This window comes from Tarenaya hassleriana, unplaced genomic scaffold (genome assembly GCF_000463585.1).
Source record: "Tarenaya hassleriana unplaced genomic scaffold, ASM46358v1 Cleome13, whole genome shotgun sequence".
NCBI lineage: Eukaryota > Viridiplantae > Streptophyta > Magnoliopsida > Brassicales > Cleomaceae > Tarenaya > Tarenaya hassleriana.
In genome coordinates this window covers 648,018-668,507 of record NW_010963495.1, presented here as the reverse complement: position 1 = coordinate 668,507, position 20,490 = coordinate 648,018, and the positions used below count along the sequence as shown (strand labels likewise).

Here is a 20,490-nt window from a genome sequence, read left to right as displayed (position 1 = left end):
ATATATATATATATATATATATATATATATATATATATATATATATATAAACATTTCTTGGATGAATCTCTAAAACTCATCAAAATCTAATCTTTTTCATTGCATTGTTTCCAAGATGGGCATTCAATTGATGGGTTTATCCCAAGCAAAGCAAAAGCTTCAAAGAAGTCTATCGGCGAGAATTGCGAGCCTCTTGGCCACCTCAGGCACTAACAACGTACCAAAGGGTCATGTCGGGGTTTACGTGGGGGAGAAATACGGGGAGAAGAAGAGATTCATGGTCCCGATATCGTATTTGAACCATCCTTTGTTCCAAGATCTGTTAAACCTGGCCGAGGAAGAGTACGGATTCGATCATCCAATGGGAGGCCTCACGATCCCTTGCAGTGAAGATCACTTCACAGGAATTGCTTCTGCTCTAAGTGGTTCATAAGGAGAGACCGATTTAATGCAACCTCACATTGAATTAAACTCCCTTAATTTGGTGCATCATAGTTAGTTATTTAGGGTTTTCTTTTTCTGTATTCCTAATAACTCGGGATGGGACTGCAAGTGAGTCTCTTCAGTTTTGGATCCAAGAGAGATGATCCCATGAGTTCTTTAACCATTCAATTCGTAAAGAATTCAGTTTCTGTACACATGAATTATATATATATATATATATATATATATATATATATATATAATGTATATGTTCATTGAGTAGAGCTTGGCAACTCTTCTTCATTGTGCTGTTATAGGCAATTGTTGTCGATTTCGATTATACAACACTCGATAGAGGCCGATGTCACAACAATAATTTAAAAAATAATAATTTTTTGTTGGAAAACAGATAAACACGATTTGCTTCTGTTTTGGGCAAATTAATGCTGGTGGTAATTCTCATTTAACCCAAAATAAATATATAAAATATGCTCAAAAAGTGCCAAGAGAAATGTTGATTCCTATTAGCAACATACTTAAAAGCCTTTAATTTAATATGCCCACAAAAGGTCGTACGTTAATTGATTATTTTGTAACGAAGTTCATCCTTTATTGGGTTCCCGAAAATTGCTTCCATCATTTCCTCCTCTATGATACCGGGAGGAACTACTTTTGGCTTTTTATACCTCATTAATACCATACAGTCCAAATTATTTTTTTTTTGATAACCGGATATCATGGATCGAAATCCATATTAATCTCAGGATCGAAGAAAAACCATGTAAACATTTTTCCTTCACTCTGAGATTCGAAATCGGAATGGGACAGATGTTTTGTGTCCGTGTTTCACCGGTTGAATTATCCAAATTGGATACGGTCCAAATTATTTAATACAGTGAATATATATATCCATATACATAAATACGAATATATTTAATATGCCGACGTATGCATACAAAATATTTGTTTACACGAATACATAGCAATTTTTCATATACATAAATTATGAATTATATTCAATATTTAATATGCAAACGTATGCAAATAATATAATATTTGTTTACAGGAATACAATATCAAATTTTCGAGGCAGTGCATACGTCGATTGGACCGCTTCCCAATACAAAGCGCAACTGAAACTCGCCTTTAGCAGACCAAAACAATATTGTATTTAAAAAGCCTATCCCTTGCACTTGCTTTTTTTTTTTTTATTAGTTAAAACCCATGCACTTGCTTATATAAAAAGCTTTTAATTATATTTATCATTGGACCGATTTTGAATTTCCTCTATAAATAAATATGACATATATTTGTGTGTATTTTAAACAAAAGAAGTAAAAACACCAACCGGACTTGGTGTGCATTAATTAATTTGTATCGATTAATTAAAATTAGTGCAAGTTAAATCACCAATTAATAAAGTATTTTTTTAAGTTTAATTAACAAAATTTATAATATTAAATGAAATATATGTCGACTCATTAAAAATTTAACATGTTCCAATTTAATTTGATCACCATCCATTCCTTCTTTTGGTTTGCTTTTCTTTGTTTTCTCTAGGGACTTAGGGAGTGGATAACGAATTTTCAAGATACTAAAAATAAAAAATAAATTATCTTATTGTTAACATAATGGTTATATGCATAAATATGTATTTACCATAACTTCTCTGTTGTAATAATATAGAGAGCATTCAATCATTTTTTCCGATTCGAATTACATCTTCTATTAAAAAAGTTTATTATTTCTCCTGCATTGCTGACAATTTTTAATAGAAAAAATTTCACGTGATTTTTCCCTTTGAAGCTCATATTTTGTGTTGTTTTACCTATGAAAAGGTATTTATTTTAATGCTCATTTAAATGATGGTTTGTAGATATAATAAATATTAATTTGTAGGACTAAAAACTATAATTTATCATTTTAATAAAATTCTATAACATACTATAATTTGTCGTTTTCGAAAAACATTAATTTATCGTTATGAATATATATCATATTATCATTTTGAGATCTATCACGGTAAATTGTCGTTTTTGGTAAAGCGTTAATTTGTCGTTTTAGATTTATATCATATTATCATTTTAAGATCTATTACGTTAATTTGTCGTTTTTTCATAAAGCGTCAATTTGTCGTGTTTAGATCTCGTTATGTAAAGAAATTTCGGTTTTAAAAACTTTTGAAAAGAGAAAAACATGCTTATAATAGTTAGGAGACTCGACTCTATGTAGAAATTTTGAATGATGTGAGGATTGATGCAAAAAAAAATCGAGTTTAATATCTAAAAATTGATTTGAGTAAACAAAAGGAAACGAATCAACAAAAGAAAACTCTATGATCTCAAATTAGAGAGAAACCCTAACAAAGAAAAAATAGAGTGTTGGAGTTAAAGTATGAGCAATGGGAGACAAGTGACAAAGCTCGGTATAGTTATTATTTGTAAGATATTTAGGTTTTGAAATTCATTTTTCTTTTTGCCTCAAATGAATTTTGAATGTTTATGATCTTTCACAATCTCACGTTTTTCGTTGGAGTGTAAACACACCAAATTCGAAGAACCAAATCATGAAGATAGATATACATATATATATATATATAGTTTTGAATCTTTCGATCATATAGTAGTTTTATAACCGTAATTTTATAATCAAATTCGATTGCAAAGAGAAACAATAATCTTTTTAGAAGAAAAAAACATTTGAGCAACAATTTTGGAATAAGTTGAAGTCAATAGATGGTGTATTTAAACGTTGTAAAAACTTATTGCGACATATTCTATATCAAATACTTAGTCATATCTGTAATCTAAAATTTTATTTGATTTGGACATGCACAATGTCCAAATCAAAACCCAAAAACAACGATCCCATGTTCCAAGAGGCCATGTCGCGGTCTACGTAGATGAACTCCAAAATAATCACGGCTGTGTTCCTCATGAAAGATTAAGTTCTTGATCAATTTTCATATTTTTCTTGTTTTTTTTTTCCACTCATCAGTTTTTCTTGGGGTTTTTTTTTCACTATTTTTCTTTTCTTGTTCGGAAGAGAACATTTTCATGAGTCGATTAAATCGATGGCGGAGGGATCAAGTGGCAGATTATGTGTACTTCGAGAAAACGTCAACGAAACATGAGAGAGAAAGAGAGAGACCAATCATACATTAAAAAAAACCATGGATCCTTTAAACTTCTTTCTAATCTATGCACGATTGTAGGGTTTTCGACCTTTTGGTTAATATATATATATATATTAATTTGTAACTATTATTCAAACAAAGTGTTTCCATATCATATAAACATAAATAATATGTATATTAGGTCATGATTCATTAATGAAAAAGCTTTCGAATTCTCTATTGATCGATTCTCACCCAAAATAAAATCCGGAAAAATTGTAAAATTAAAAAAAGGGGAAGACGCAGATTAATCAAGTAACTAGTGTTTGCACTTTAATTTATTTTGAGCCCATCGAAATCAGTATCAGCAATCGTGAGCCATCGCAAACACCACTCATTCCAGTGATTTGAAAAGGAAATGAATCCGGAAAGGATAACTCTTGGGGAGGATAACCCTAGATAACCTAGAAAAAACCCTAGAAAATAAAAATATCAAAGTTTTAAAGTTTTAAGACGTAAGATGAAGGAAGATGGTTAGACTTCACATGGGCTTTTCTCATATGGCAGAAGATGACCGGACATAATTTGGCCTCACATATGGGGGGGAGGTTATGAGCTATGAGACATGTTGATGACGACGATGGACTCTAGAAACTGCTCCCGGCCTTAGGGTTTATTGATAAAATATTTCGTCATATAGTATTTTTCTTTTGTGAAATTAGGGTTTTATCGGTAAAATATCCTCTTTATGAGTTTTTCTTTTGCGAGCTCAGCTCTATAAATAGGGACTTCTCGATCTCTTCATTCCCCACAAATCACTTCCAAGAAATCACATCCTCAGCTTATACTTGGACTTTGATCTTCGACTTCTTTTGGCTCTTTTTTTTTGTTTGATAAAAAAAAGGATGGGTTTGAAGGGGTGCTTCAGCAGCTTCAATGCAAAGCACAACTTCCAAACACGTCCCACAAGGAACAGGATCCGACCCTCATCTTCCGAATTTGATGTCCCAAAGGGACATCTCCCGGTGTATGTTGTAGGAGAACACGAGGAGAGGAAGAGATTCGTCGTTCCGATACCGTACATTTTCCGCCCTTCGTTCTTGCTGTTCCTGAACGGAGCTTTGGTGGAAAAGTACGGCTCCGATGGTCCACCGCCCATGGAAATCCTGACCATCCCCTGCAAGGAAAGGGCGTTTCGTCGCATGCTGTCTCGTTTGGAGGCCGAAGAACGTTCCGAATCCTCTGGTGGTTCGGGACGGTGCTTTGGCTGAGCACTCTCTTTCCATCGGTGATCAAGAGAGGGATCTCATCTCGTCTCGGTTATACTAAGGAGCATATTAAAATAAAATCTGTTCTCATCATCTAGGGTTTCGCGTTTTAGCTTTGGTATCTGCTATAATGGCCTTTGATCATCATGTCATAGGGTCCATATAATATTTACAGTTTATGTCCTTTTCATATTGTACCGTACGTTGTGCTCCGATGGTAATGATGAGATTCTCGAAGTTTCCGTTGATGATGGATTATAGCTCCTTCGACTCCATGTGTTCCTCTGCGAGATAGTTGAATCACCTTATCAGTATTTTATACGTAAAATCTCCTTATTATAAACAAACTCGATGGATTCCATATTCGACAGTTGAAATCAAAATGTTTTTAAGGATTAAAAAAAAAAACAGACCATACTCTGAAACCCTCGTTGTCGTTAGTAATCTCGTGCTCCAAATCAAAAGTCACTTCGCCGTCTACTTCGATGAAGAACTCAAGATGAATCTCTCTTTCCACCGGAAGACATACAAGTTAGGAGAGAGAGAGAGAGAGAGAGAGAGAGAGAGAGCAATGAAATCAACGCGCTGATGAAAAGTAATTGCATGTATAACGTTGAAGCTAAATGCCACGTAGTGGCGAAATCAAAAGCTGAATGACATGTAACGTAACGTATCAAATGGCAGTGGTTATACGTTGAAAATATACACTTGAAAAAAAACACAGGAACTAGATTGAATTTTATACAAACGAAATCAATCTGCAGAACAAAAGGGTTACAGACATAATTCATGTGAGTATTATTCATGCGTCTGATGTTCACAATTCTTTATGTTTCATTTCATAATTTATGTATCAGGCTTGCATGCAATAATCAAGAATATTATTTACCAAAAAAATCAAGAATATTTGAATTATGTAATAATTAACTGATCAAAAGGTTTCTAAGCTTCTTTACCTTATTTTCTTTCTCTTTTTTTTTATCTTATTTTCTCCGCTGCATTTAATTTTGTGAACTCAAATTGAATCATGTCTCTATTAATTAGTTCAACTGAACTTGTTTCTAGACACAAAATTTATTCATAAAAAAGCTTTAACAGAAATTTTATTAGGGACATTTATATTGGATTATAGCATGTACTTGGGAGTTGAGAAACATCTTATATTTGGAAATTTTATATAAAAACTTGTGATAATATATATACATATATTACAAACAGATTTTTTTTTTTGTAGAATTGTCACAACTTTATTGATTAATCTTAAAAACGAAAAAAAAAATTATACAACTAGAAAAAAATACAAAAAAAAAAGTCTGACAAGGGAGGTTACCTCCGGAAATTAAATAAAAAAAATGAGAAAATAGGAACTACATAGTAGTGACCAAAAGAGGAGGCCTTCCACGAAATAAACTCAAGATTGCTCCATGTGCAGATATGAATCTAAAATAAATTACTTATTAAAACGGGGGATTATTAAGTGGATGTATATTAAGGAATCTTATAACTTCTTTTGGTGTAGATACTAGATATATTTCGGTTATTATAATTTATAAATAACCTTCCAATGAAAATAAGTTGCACTGCATTATAGCTTATATTATATGTTTCATTTTATACTTCTTGCATTAAAGAAAAATACTATACATCTCTGATAATGTCATCGTCAAAGAAAATCTTTGGTACCTTTTATAACACATAAAGATTTGAATTATCTCACCTATCAGAAGTTTGTTATATATTACTTCTATGTAGAACCTTTTTTCATAACTTAATTAAACAAGTTTTCAATTTTAAACTCATATCATGTATCGATTTCGATACTAAAAAAATAGAAATGTTCGTTAAAAAGTGCTAAATTGTCGTTTTAAAAAGCGATAGTTTGTCGTGTTTAGAAAGTGTAAATTTGTCGTTTCTAAATAAGAAATAATCATCGTTTTAAGTAGAGCGTTAATTTGTCGTATTACTTTTTTTTTCTGTTAATATTTTAATTTTGCGTTTTGAATAGCATTATAATTTGTGATTTGGTAAAAGTACTAATTCTTCTACTCTTCAAAGAAATCACATTCCAAATATCGGTTTAGATATTAAACCTGCACCTTTAAAATTTTTTGAAAGAAAAAGAAAGAAATAACTAGTGCATTACCTGCACTAACTACAGTTAAATAATTGTATAATATTTTGTCGTTTTGTATTAATAAAATCTACTATGATCATTTAGGGTTTTGTGTTTTAGTTTTTTTTTATATGGCGGGAAACCTAGTTGTTATCTTTCGGATGGACTGACTAGATAAACCCTCCATTAACATATTATAGAATCCTATACTAATTATAGATATATATTTTTCATATTATACCGTACGTTTGTGCTCCGGTGGTAATGGCGAGTTTCATGAAATAACAGCACGCATTTACTTGGAGTATTCAAAACCTGAAATTTTAATTTATAATGTAGATGATATCAAATAGTGTATCGTCTTTAATCTGTTTAATTTTTTAGCAATGTTTTATCTTAGTTTATAATATTTCATTTAAAAAAAAAAGATTGAAAACAAAAGCGACGAGAAAATTATATATATCCATTATATATGATCAATATCCTCTAGCGTGCTGCTGACCATTGCTTCTCATCACCGTTCTAGAAACCTCTTGTGCTACTAAGCGATTCAAGATCATAAATCAATTCTCAAAATCTAGATTCGAAGTAATAAGGCTTTCGAGTGATGCAATCCCATTGCAGCAGAAGAAGCACTTTGGCTATTTGGGTTTTCTAGAAGAACTCCTCTGTTAGGGTTTTTTCCTCGGACATGAAAATGATCGCACAATCGAGATAGGGCATAGTGGATCACAACGATTAGGGTTCCCGAATCTAGGAAATATACCGATATCTAGGATCATATCGGTTCTTCCGAAATCGTAATCATCTGTGTATTTTGGTATATGAGTGTGTTTCGTAGATGGTTCTTCGTTCAAAGACCAACAGAAATCTGACCAAAACAAAGGGGAAAGATCGAGAGTTTACCTTTAGTTCAGAATATTCGTCGGAGTTTCGCCGGAAACTTCTGTCCTTGAAACCTGAGTTAGGGTTTGAGGACCGACGGAGAAGTATAGAGAGGGAGGGAGAGAGAAACGAGTGTTTGATTCTCATTTCCGGTGAAAACTAATCAGAAACTTGTTTATGGGCTTTCACATTGTTAAGATTAATGGGTTTATATGTGTGCTTTGGGCTTCAGTGATTTCAGGCCTAAACTAAACCACAAAAAGCCCAATTAAGATTTTGGGCTTTAAGCCCGAATATCATAGCTGGTTCAATTTATAATAATTTATATACACGTGGGATCTTAGTTATGATATGATATGACCATAAGAGAGAACGGTCTTTGTTGGTTGTTGCAAATATACTCTACTCATATCTAAGAATTGTGACCAAGTGGTCCAAGATATTGTGTCCCACTTGTAGTTTTTAATGGAACATATACATTATTTACAACCAAAAATATTTAAATAGAATTGTAGTTTTGGAGCGTTTTATATATATATATTGTTGGGGACGACGGTTGTTGACGACGGCAACATATATACATGGAAGCTAACTTCTTACCCTTACGAGAACTTAGCTTCAATATTATTGTAGTTTGTAAATAGAATTGTATTTTTTTCAAATGTTGCTAAATATGTCGAAACAAAGTTTTGCATAATCTGCATATGAATTAGGATTCGTTGTTTGAGATATTATATAGTGTTAAGTGAGTGAATACCATGCATTACAAAAAAAAAATTTAAAAAGAGAGCAGAGTCGGTGAAACATAGGGAAATGAGTTAGTTTTAATATATAGTCATGATGTCATCCACATAAATACAAATATTTTAGCTACATATATAATATATGCAAGCCATCCACCTAAAGAGAATTAATAAATGAATCTCTCCTCCATGGGAAATTTGCTGCTCCACATGTATTCGTGATGTACAACCATATTCAAATGATTATATATATTAAATTTAGGCATATCAAAATATATAGTTTTAAAAAAACGAATACCCCTAATAATATTATAAATTCCAATAAACATGAAAAGGGCTATAACCCGAAACTTAATCCCACTTTTTTTTTCTTCGTCATAGTCTAAAATTCTAGGTTCTATTTCTTGTTAATGTAGAAAAAAAAAACCGTTTCTATTTATTGGCAATGTCAGAGAGAGTACGACCCATAGTTTTGAAGATACTTGCAACTGACATTACGTACGTACAACACTCCACTTGGCATGGCCCCATCTCATTGTTTTACAACTTCGATGCTACCATTTAAAGCACCTCCATGTATGTATGTATGTATGTATGTATGTATGTATGTATGTATGTATGTATGTATGTAGCTGCAACAAGTCCGCAATTTTTTGGGTTTATTAGTAAAACATGAAAAAAGATCTTTTACCCAAAAAAAAAACCATGAAAAAGGATCTTTTACCAAAAAAAAAAACATGAAAAAAGATATTGACTTCATAGTGTTTCCCGTTGTTGAATATTTCCCCCATTGACTGTGAATACAAAGGCTATAAATAGAGACATCTCCATCATCTCCTTTGTCTCCCCAAATCACTTCCCTCGAAATTATAAATCTACTAACCCCAAGTGATTTTTTAAAAAAGAAGTTGAAACATTACGCTCTTCTGTACTTTATTTCACTACTTGTTCTTGCACTCAACCCCAAGGGAAAACCAACAAGATGGGTTTGATGCGGTCCATTATCCCCAATGCGAAGCAAATCTTCAAACCACATTCTCTAATGAACCGAAACCGCTCACCATCATCATCATCATCATCAGATCGTCATCGTCATCATGTGCCAAAGGGTCATGTTCCTGTGTACGTGGGAGAGCAGACGGAGAAGAAGAGATTCGTGGTTCCGATATCGTGCATCAACCATCCTTCGTTCGGAGAGTTTCTTGAAAGAGCCGAGGAAGAGTTCGGCTTCAATCACCACATGGGCGTTCTGACGATCCCCTGCAAAGAAGAAACGTTTCTTGATCTCATCGCTTCCCGCTTAAACTAATTAAGCAGATCGACGGCCCATTAATTTTTAGTTAGGGTTTAATTTCTGTTTTAGCTTTGACGTTTTCGATTAGAGTCTTGAGAACTGTATGATCCGATATTTGTCATACGTTCCAATGATATTTTAATTTTTTTTTTGTGATGTTACTATATATAGTGCCTCTAACCATACAACAAAATATTTTGAAAAGACTGAAGAAAATCAGTGAGGGCTTATCAACATGTATACATTAAACTTTGGACCCTAAGTAGCAAACTAAATCCAAAAAGCATTAGCACCCATTTCATAAGTTAGAAAAAAAAACTTGGTCGAATTTAGTTCGATTTAATCTCACACTATACTAAATTGGAATTTATATTAAAACTAAAATAAATGATCATTGCTATTATTTCTAACGTTGTCAGATCATTTGGTTGAAACCCGAATTAAATATAGTGTTATATAGACTTGATTTTTTTTTTCCGAACAAAATAAACGCAAAACACAAACCATGATTAAAAAAAAAACAACCTGAATTGGATCACCCATCACCCATGCATGTGGCATACGATAAAGGGTACGTAAAAGAATATATCCCAAAAAATATCATACATTAACCAGAAATTCGCATGTGATTAGATCCAATTATAGAATAAAAAATCAGTGTTAGGTGATCAGATCCATGTGATTTCTCAGTGATTATACAACTATTAATGCGTATCCACAAAGTCAAATAAGCAACTATATGAGCCAATAATCACATTTCCCATAATTTCATAGCACATGCTCACAAAATTGAAACTATACGGCGGATTCTTCTCGAAATGGATCGGACAACAACAATGATTGTACCATGCTGCGCATTCGATTCTCTATTTGGATTTGATTTAACAAGTGGGTATTTGTTAATTCATATATTTAGTATTTTCCCCTAAGATTTTCATGACATTATTTACTATATTCTTTCTCAAAGTCATCATGATATAATACTCTCTAACAAATAAAAAAAACGCACACAACTTGTTGATGATAATATATTTCATCATATCTGCATGCGAGGAACAACGGTTCATTTAGTTACCTAAAAAACCTAACCATGGAAATGGATAATCATTGAAGCGAGTGAGATGAAATGTTCATTGAAGAAACTGATATTTGCTTCATGTTCATATGAATCAGAATGACAAGTTGTTACTACTTATCTTAAATAAAAAAAAAAATCTTTTGCCCACTTGCTTGCAAGGGTCCTTCTGCATTCATATCATACTGTAAAAAATGCAGTAATTAAAATTATATAAAATATGGTGAAGCCCATATTATATTTATATGATGTGCGAGAATTTGGTTGATGCATGCACTGCACAAAAAACGAGGACTCTTTAATGCCGTTTCGTGATGTTTTTTTTTTTAATTGTAAGAAAAACAGAAGATTCTTGAAACTGGATGAGGTAAGCCATGTGGGTGGTGCATGTTGATGAACGGGATCAAACGAAAACAGAGCAGCCAATCTCGATCCACTAACTCAAATCATCAAAAGCTTAATTTTTTAATCTTTTTGTTACATCAGCAGCTTCTGTTCTTCTCGTGGTCTGAAACAGTATAAATAAAGGGCAAGAAGAGGGAGCTTCTAATCAAAATCTCTCCTTTGAAGCATTCCGTCGAACACTTTCCTAACTCAAAAGAAAAACGAAATCCAAGAGATGGGTCTTATCCGATTCGCGATTCCAAATGCGACAAAGCAAATATCGAGGTTGAACTCGTTCGTGAACAGAAACAAGTCATCATCATCATCATCATCGGATCATGTCCCAAAGGGGCATGTGGCAGTGTATGTCGGAGAAAAGGTGGAGAAGAAGAGATTCGTGGTACCGATATCGTACCTGAATCATCCTTCGTTCAGAGAATTCCTCAACAGAGCCGAAGAAGAGTTCGGATTCGATCATCCGACGGGTGGTTTGACCATCCCTTGCAGAGAAGAAGCCTTTCTTGATCTCATCGCTTCTCCTTTGCATTGAAAATTGACTCTTGAGAAGAACAATTTAGGGTTTCTTTCTTCTTTTTGTTTGTTCCTACTTCTGTGTCTTTTTAATTACGGGGTCTGGTGGACAATGTATAGTGTAGTTTAGGCATAAATTCCAGTTATGTGGTATGAAGAAGATCATGACTTTCTTCAGAATGTACCATTTTGATCTCTTTCTTTGTTTTTCCATGGAGAAATATAATAATTTTTGGTCAAAACAGTAGTTTGTTGCAAACTTGCAATGCTTTTGTGACGGCCCAAAGAAAAATGATAGAAAACTAAGGAAAAAAAAAACCCACAAGTCAGAGTATTCACTGGAATTTATGTATATATATATATATATATGTATATATAAAATAAATAAAATAGTGTGCAATATGGCATTGGCATCGTAAAAGTCAAAGTATTCAATTTGGAAGGCTTAATCCATTTTCCTAACAAAATCATATAAGAAATAAATGCATCTAAATATTTTTTTTTTCCTTCAAACGGAGGGGTTTAACCCTTATGAGATGAGTCTCGGCCACACAACTCCTATTGAATCTGTCTGTAGAAGATTACAGATTCGAGTAGGAGGGTTGCTAATAATATGAAGACCTCTGGCAATATCTATTGCTGCTTTAGCCAACTGGTCTGCAACTGAGTTTGCTTCACGGAATATTTGTTTCACTTCCACTTGCCAATCACGATTCAAAAAGACCTGACATTGTCCCACCAGACTACGGATTCGAAAGGAAAGGTGGTGTTGAGAATTGATTAATAAAGTCGTGACCTTTGAATCATGTGGAACGTCACATGCATGCATGGCCATTATTTCTTCCATAATATTTATTTATGATACGCTTACTTGTATCATAGACCAAATAATTTATAACGTTATGATACGCTTACTTGTATTTACTTATTATGTATATGTATATTACATACAGGAATCTTTGCTCATATCATCGCCTTCAAACACACACACACATATATATATATATATATATACATATAAAGGGAAGTTGCATAACTTACCTCCCAATATGGCTTCTACAGCTCTCTCTTCTCCGCGGGCCCGGCGCGGTTAGAAATCAGACAAGTCACCTTTGATGAACATTTTACAATGATCCATTCATTCAATTACAAACCATTATTTTTCTCAAGTTAAGATGAATGCGAAAAGAACTGCGACGTCGTATACAGAAACATACTTGATCTTATGAGTTAGATTGTTCCTCCATGGCATATGACGCTCTCTCTCTGCACAGAAGTAGAATTATGCTGAAATTTGATGAAAACAAGAATCTTCTGTTGTTCATCCTCCTGCCTCGACCGCATGAGTTGCTACCAGAGAAGTAAGATTGAGCTAATCTTTCAAGACATTTCTCGGGGAAGAGAAAGGGCTTCTCCCCTCACTCGAGTGACAGGTTCCCGGTTCGAATACTGCGTTGCTGATGGAATATTTGGTTTCCCAATCGTACTTGGGATGATTTCAAGTCTCCCGGTTGCCCGATGAAAGGGGAAGCCAGCTTCGGTTGGAACCATTTTTTCAAGGAGGCACCACTGATTCTGATTTTCCCAGATGAGTCTTTCCTGTTATGAGATATCCCTAACCGTCTCAATATCGCAACAATCTCCTGACCAGCTCTGTCGAACCATGGGAAAGAGATCATTCTTAGAAGCAGCTGTGACTGACAAAAGAAACCCGTAATTGGATTTACCAAAAACAACATGGGGATATAAAGCGAATGGAAAGCTCTCTCATTCACCTTCCTACGAGGTAGGTTGTCTTCTCTCCTTCAGGAGTCACAATTTGCTTCTCTTCCATGGATATGATCACGGTAACATGAGGTAGCTTTGCATCTGAAACACACACACGCATTCAGTGTCGAGATATATTTAACCGGCTAAAATATGCACACGTTACTGTTGAATTTGCAGTTTCATCCTTCAGCTACACTTCAACATCTAACCATCAGTTTAGACATTCACCAAAGTTACCCCCACACACCTCTGAAGTAGTATATGTCCTAAAGCTGATGTTAACCGTAGATACTGAAGCTAACAAGAGCCGAAAAGAAGAAACTAAATGTCTGATAATACGATTATAAAACCAATTGTAATTGGTAGCTCGGAAGTTAAAACAACAAGGTCATAAGATAAATCCAGAAAACGAGCAATGGTGCTCGGAAAGAGATTTATTACCAGCAGCAAGGCGATGCTTAAGACCTTTCAAGATAGTCAAGAGGTAAACCTGCCAATTATTCATGCAGTAAGATCAAAAAGCGATTCAGAAGAGATGCGCACAGAGAGGTTCACCAATAATTTTACTTTACATGCAACCAAGAAAATTTGTAAAGCCTGGCTATATATGATTGGTGTGAGCAAAAGAAAAAAATCTGGCGCCAGAAAATTTCAACGAGGGAACTTCCATTTCCATATGCACAAATGTAATTATACCAGAAAAAAGAAGTGTAACAAGGCCACAGAAAAACTCACCTCAGCAATATTTTTTGACAATTCTGTCGAGTCAAAAAGAATAGGAACTTTATTGAAGGAAACAGATGGAAGAACTCCAAGAGAAGTAGCCTCCTGCATAAAATTTAAACATCATGGTCATATAGCCACTGCACACCTGATGGAACCCCCTAAAAAAGTAGATATAATTGAAGCTACCAACACACCTCGAGTAATGAAAAAGCACGAGGATCATACTCTCCAAATCCATCGACTAGTGAGAAAAGGTTATGCTGTCTTTGTGAAGAAGTGCTTAATCCTAGGTTCTCAATTAGCCTATCCCTCAAAGAAGTATCATGTGGAATTCTCAAGCATCCCAAAACTTGTGAAACTACTCCAGCAGTAGGTACTATCCCACTTAAAATCGTCTCACGATAAACCATTAAGGCCATTGATGTCCTGAAAGAAAAACGGGAATTATCAATCGTAACAGAAGTTCTTTCTAAAAGTAATGGCCTTTATCACAGAGAAGAGAGCAATCCAGCACGGAACCATAAGGATCAGATTCAAATTACAAGGAAATTGCTGAAATGGTTTAGCCAGAAAGCATCAGAAATATTTTATTGGCTTCTTCCAACACAAGAAGAACAGAACAAGATTAGTTTTTGAAAAATCCAAGGACTATACACTTACCAGTTATTTTCAATCTGAGGCCGCCCTGATTTGAAAGACAGAACTGGTTCACCAGTAGAAGAAGCCTTCTCAAATCTCCGCACACACATGCCTGCGTAGAATAAAATGAGTAAGATATTTGATAATTAAATTTATGCGACAATGCTTCTGTACACTAGATCAAGGCAAGAGTGCATAATAGACACCCAATGACCCAAATCCATAAGTAATTCTGCAAACCACAAAAAAAATAATAAAAAGGAAAAAAAACAGTTCTCAGTAATTTCTGATGAATTCCAAAGATGAAAAGAACATAGAGCAATTGAACACCCACATATCATTTTTAATTTTTCTTTTTGGCTGTTGGGTTTGTTCATCAATTAAACGATAAGTAGATTGTCACTTTTGGAACCTCCCACAAGTGTGTGGTGAAATAACATCTAATAAAAAGTAGAGATTTTTTGTCGACATTCCGTGCTACTCAAACTGAATATCTATGTAAGAGGAACCAATATGAAAACATTTCAAAGCCAACGCAAAAGCTTACTGGTTATGGATCTACACATGATAAGGTTTGGTGAGACTCCATCTTCTTTCGCACGAGAAAGGAGCATGAAACTTACTTCTAAGTCATCCTTTCTACACATGGAAGAAGCACATCACAATTAACTACTGATCAGCACTAATTACCGATCAAACAAAACAAAAATAATTCTACTCAAAGCAAATACCTTTCACTTGCCAGCATGAGCATTGAGTAAGTGACGGTGTTTGGTGTTAAATCTAAACCCTTTATCTCATCAAGAATCTCCAAAGCCTTAGGCAACTGATCACCATCACCTGTTTTTAATCCAGAGTGTCATGCTAGTAAAAATACCGTGCAAGGTCATTTGACATATCATTATTCATTACCGTATGTATATAGACGGAGCTCGTTGTTTGGAAATATTTTGTATTGTAGTGTTAGATGTTTCAGACCAGAAATTTCCAAAAAGTTTTAACAAACAACAATTTCGTTGTTTGTAGGAACTGCATCCGTTGTTGAAATTTCAAGACTTCCAAGTTTATCAGACCAAGCATCGCACATCTCCCTCAGAACTACTAATGAGGTAAACCTCTACTAATTATTGTGATTTATTTCATTATACAGGAAATAAGATTATAATAATAGCGTATGAGGACTTACACAAGGCAGTTATCAGAGCATTCATTGTTGAAACTGTAGGTCTAAGTTTGATTGACTTGATCTTTTCATACAGCTCCAATGCTTTCTGCCAATTCTTGGCCTAAATCGGAAAAGAGGAAAACAAATTATCAACCCAATGCAATTTTCCGAAGCACCATAGATTTCATGCAAAAGGATTAATCCAAGAATGTCAATGCAATTGTAGCTACTCTTTTCTAAATCCTGCTCAACAGTATAGTTAAAGAGTTTTTTATCCTTCATGTCCAATTTTAGAAATCAATTTCAACCTCATAACCAATTTCCTTATTCCAGCGCTCCAAATCACTCGGATTTAATGCTCATTAACAAATGACGGCTTAAAACTGACAAACAACAGTCAAAGTATCAAAACAACCACAGAAATAGAAAGTACATACATTGCAACACGCTCCCATAAGCGAGCTATATGATATACTTCCAACACGAATTCCTTGAGACCTCGCATCCTGAAGGACATCAAAAGCATTGTCCAACATTCCCGCATGACCAGCAACATCAATCAATGCACTGAAAAACACCTGCACTAGGTCAAGAAATATAGATCATAAGCAATATCACCTCAGACGCACTTTCATATCCCTGCGCTTGAAAACAGCAATAGCCTGATCAGTCCCTTCTTCGGGATTCAACAGGCACTCGTCTTATAAACATTAAAATGAATCTACACAAACTGAATACATCTACATAGAAAGTCTCACAACAAGTTCATGACTCATGAAAATCTGGAATATCAAACGTTAAATGGAAAACAAGACAGACATACCTCATCAGGGGTCACACCTTTTTCTTTCATGTCATTGTATATGTTACAGGCAAACTCCCAGTCTCCAGACTTGCTACAACTATTCACAGCAATGGTGTAGACTTCAGGAGTACCCCTGATTCCATATTCATGCATCATCTTGTACACTTCTTTAGCCCGTTCAACCTGCAATAAACATATTATTCTCCATCAAATAGAAAGTAGTAGAAAAGGAATATGAAGAGAAAACCACACACCTGACCAGAATTAAAGCAGGCCGTCATCAATGCACCGATCGTGACGTGATCAGGATCTATCGGGTGCGACTCAGTCTGCATTTCTGCTAACACATCAAAAGCACGGTCGACAGCTCCTGCTTTACCACAGGCAGAGATGAGGGCATTGAATACAACCCGGTCTGGCTGAACATCCTACTGCGTCGAGCAAGTCATCAATATATTGATTTTCTTGAGAATCCAAAAACAGAAACGGTCAAGAACATGAAGCAAGAACCTAGATATTTTTTGTTTGTAGCAATAGAAAAAAAAAACAAGTATTTTAAAGAAAATGATAGGAGGAAATGACTTCTTAACAAGCATACCTTAGACCTTAGTATTCCATAAGCGCCAAATGCCTTGGCTACTTGCCCAGCTCTAGCACAGCCATCAATAAGTGCCCCAAAGGTGTGAAGGTTGGGTTCCACTCCAGAATTTGCCATCTGGTGGAACACCTGAGGATATAACGACATAGATACTCAGAAGTTTACAATAGACATTCACAATGATTACACAGGTCCCTTTCCTATCGAGGACACCAAATATAGAATGTCTAAATCTGTCTGATATAGTGACCTTTGGATCAGCATTAAACATCCAGATAATGTGATATCTTGGTTTTGAAAAAGTTTTAACACAGAGAATGACTAAGTGAATAGTGGAGTGAAATGCTTCAGAACATTACCCAAATGACTTTCAACTTTGATTGGATGTATGCATTTTCTCACAGGTAAAAGGCTCCAACAAAAAACATCAAGTTCACTAATGGTTACCTCGTTCAGTTCCAAACTCAAAGATGAAACGGATTTGAGTTCAAATTCAAAGAATATTCCAGTAGATGAAGTGTTGTACCTCAAACATTGCATCAACTTTTCCACTTTTCGCACAGGTCGATATCAAAGTTGTGTAAAGTTTACAATCAGCTATCATTCCACTCTCCTGTACAAGTTGCAAAACTTCACGAGCGCCTACATGCATAAACAAAATTAGAAATTCAAAATTTAGGAGAATGACAAATAACAAGGTTAAGTAATTGGTTTTTAAGGATAAGAAACACTATCACCTTTGATGTCCTGAGAACTTGAGCACACAGACATTAACATATTAAATGTGCTCAACGTGGGGTTTGGAACCAGCTTTATAAAGCGAAATGCTTCCTTCGCAGCCTTTTTCTTCTTGCAGATTTTAAAGAAGCTCGCATGATGAATCTGATAAGAGGCAATGGGCAAAAAGAAGAGCACCGAAAAAGGATGAGAGTAGCCCTACCTTATGAGAACTTATCGAGAACTTAAATTCCATACAGCTAATGAGAACAGCCCTACCTTATCCATGTCCAATAGATCCTTTTGTTCCCAATCTTCGAGCAAACTTATGCATTCCTTCAGCCTAGAGATTTGCATATGGATATTACATTCTCAGGTAGAATTTATGTATTTCTCTTCGGTACTTAAAACTATTCAAATAAACTCAGTCTGTTTAACCTTATGAGCATGAACATGACAGACAAATTAGGTGTCTTTTTTAAACCAAAGGACAATACTAACCTCCCTTCTCTTAGTAAACGGTTGTAAGCGTCAAGAGTTCTCTGAGGATGGCTATTACCATTAGTCAGCGCACCATTTCGGTTGGGGAACCGTGGTGTACTTTTATCAGTTTGGTTAACCACATGCCTTGCATCATCATGTCTCTGAAATCTCCTATCTCTTCTCACTTCTGTCTTTTTGTGGACTGAAGCTCCTTTACCATGTTCCACAGGTATTTTTTCTCCACCTGAAACTAGAAAGTAGCTTCAACAGAATCATTGTAATGAATTGGCATTGCAAGCTTCTGAGAAGGAGGAGCTAGGAATCATTTCAAACCTAACACAGTTTAAGAAGGTCAAAGCAAATATCACTTCAACAAAATACCTGCAGACTCGACGGAACTCTGTCCTGATACCTGAACATCCATCATTCCAAGGACATTATGATGCGGCGAGGAAATCTCAGTTGAAGAAGAAACAAAAGAAGGAGAGACTGCTTTAAGACTGGTCACACTTGGAGACTCGGCCACTGAAAGAGTAGGCCCATAAAACGCATGAAGCTCTTTTCTCGGGGACTCAAGGGGGATGTTGTATGCAAAGGGCTTCTGGGGCAAATCATTGTGCTCATGCTCTACAGCCTTAGAGTCTTCTACCATAAGCGGAGAAGCAATTGAATGAGTTCCCACCATTTCCTTTGATAAATCGAAGTCCAAACTCATTTTCTGTTCATTGGTCTCAACTTGATTTTCAGCATCTTTTTCCCCACCCAGAACCGATTGTAAAGCAACAGACCCACTAAGTGTAGAAGCCGCAATGGGTTGATCTACATTGTTATGTTCATTTGCAATCATAACGACACTGGAGACAGTAAAATGAGAATTATCAGGCGTTGAATCCGAGGGTTTGGTCAGAACTGAATCATCCTGCATTGCGGCGTGTTCCGGGATTTGATCCAACTTCTCTTCCAAATTATCTATCTTCGCATCCAGAACTCCATTCGTTTCCACTGGGATCCCCTTTTGAATATCGCCACCATCTGAAAGTTCAATTTCCAGCTGTTCCTCAGTAATGCCACCATGGATTGTCGCATCGGGAGATGCTGATACCTGAACATTGCGCAAGATATTAGATTTCTACTCGAATTACAACCAAAATTAGTATTTGAACAGTTTTTTACTTTATCGTGACCACAAACTTGAGCACGACGCTAAAAGCTAGTAATCAGACAATTCTCATGACTTGTGAAATGATGAAAGTTAGAGAATTGAATTGCCAAAGAAAAGACAGAAAGATGATTCAGCACATCGCTTACCTCGCTCGAATTCTTCCGCTTTCTGTAACCCCGTTGACAGTAAGCAAAGGCGGCGGCAGAAAATGCGGTGACAGCGACAACAACAAGGATCAAACCCGTGTCCAGAGAAGCTCTGACGACAAAGGGAGGCGATCGAGTCGGATTCCAACCGGATTTCCTAATTCTGGCGCGTGTCCGAAGATGAAAACCACCGGGCGGCCGTAGACTGTGGCAGCGTCCGAGGAATTCGCGACGGCTGGACCGAAAACTGGCCGCCGGAAGAATCGCCGGAGAGAAAGCAGCTAGGGTTAGGGTTTCGGAGGATCTGACGGAGATGAAGCCAGTTTCCATGGAAGCGCAAGAAGTAGAGAGAGAGATTGTGGATAAAGGGAAAGATGAGAGAGTGAGGATATGAGATGATGGAGAACGAATGAATGGAGAGACTGTTATTATTCGCTTTGGTTTGTGG

The 20,490-nt window shown here is 35.4% G+C and overlaps 4 protein-coding genes and 1 long non-coding RNA gene across 8 annotated transcripts; 3 read left to right on the top strand and 2 right to left on the bottom strand.

The window, feature by feature from the left end:
- Positions 1-93: 93 nt before the first annotated feature.
- On the top strand, positions 94-628 carry LOC104807284 (auxin-induced protein 15A). The gene has a single exon (XM_010532496.1). It carries the CDS (start codon positions 116-118, stop codon positions 431-433), a length of 318 nt encoding a protein of 105 aa, XP_010530798.1. The 5' UTR covers positions 94-115; the 3' UTR covers positions 434-628.
- Positions 629-4,417: 3,789 nt separating this feature from the next.
- Positions 4,418-7,929, bottom strand: LOC104807283. The gene is made up of 3 exons (XR_770736.2): positions 7,826-7,929; positions 5,220-5,315; positions 4,418-5,090 (listed from the first exon to the last, which is right to left on the bottom strand). It is a non-coding gene; the product is annotated as an uncharacterized LOC104807283 (long non-coding RNA).
- Positions 7,930-9,476: 1,547 nt separating this feature from the next.
- Positions 9,477-9,879, top strand: LOC104807282 (auxin-responsive protein SAUR21-like). Its single transcript, XM_010532495.1, has one exon. The coding sequence runs from the start codon at positions 9,530-9,532 to the stop codon at positions 9,854-9,856; it is 327 nt and encodes a 108-aa protein (XP_010530797.1). The 5' UTR covers positions 9,477-9,529; the 3' UTR covers positions 9,857-9,879.
- Positions 9,880-11,320: 1,441 nt separating this feature from the next.
- Positions 11,321-12,056, top strand: LOC104807281 (auxin-induced protein 15A). Its single transcript, XM_010532494.2, has one exon. It carries the CDS (start codon positions 11,536-11,538, stop codon positions 11,848-11,850), a length of 315 nt encoding a protein of 104 aa, XP_010530796.1. The 5' UTR covers positions 11,321-11,535; the 3' UTR covers positions 11,851-12,056.
- Positions 12,057-12,942: 886 nt separating this feature from the next.
- Positions 12,943-20,443, bottom strand: LOC104807280 (pentatricopeptide repeat-containing protein MRL1, chloroplastic). 4 transcript variants are annotated; one of them, XM_010532490.2, is made up of 19 exons: positions 20,043-20,442; positions 19,116-19,836; positions 18,753-18,984; positions 18,531-18,594; positions 18,272-18,416; positions 18,061-18,176; positions 17,535-17,663; positions 17,191-17,364; positions 16,955-17,119; positions 16,569-16,709; positions 16,153-16,252; positions 15,698-15,806; positions 15,514-15,605; positions 14,988-15,078; positions 14,522-14,753; positions 14,337-14,429; positions 14,043-14,091; positions 13,607-13,700; positions 12,943-13,484 (listed from the first exon to the last, which is right to left on the bottom strand). In XM_010532490.2, the coding sequence occupies exons 1-19, from the start codon at positions 20,370-20,372 to the stop codon at positions 13,250-13,252; spliced, it is 3,312 nt and encodes a 1,103-aa protein (XP_010530792.1). In that variant the 5' UTR covers positions 20,373-20,442; the 3' UTR covers positions 12,943-13,249. The 4 variants fall into 4 exon arrangements, with proteins under 4 accessions (XP_010530792.1, XP_010530793.1, XP_010530795.1 ...); XM_010532491.2 differs by having other exon boundaries at positions 18,753-18,978; XM_010532493.2 differs by having other exon boundaries at positions 13,431-13,522; positions 20,043-20,443.
- Positions 20,444-20,490: the final 47 nt, after the last annotated feature.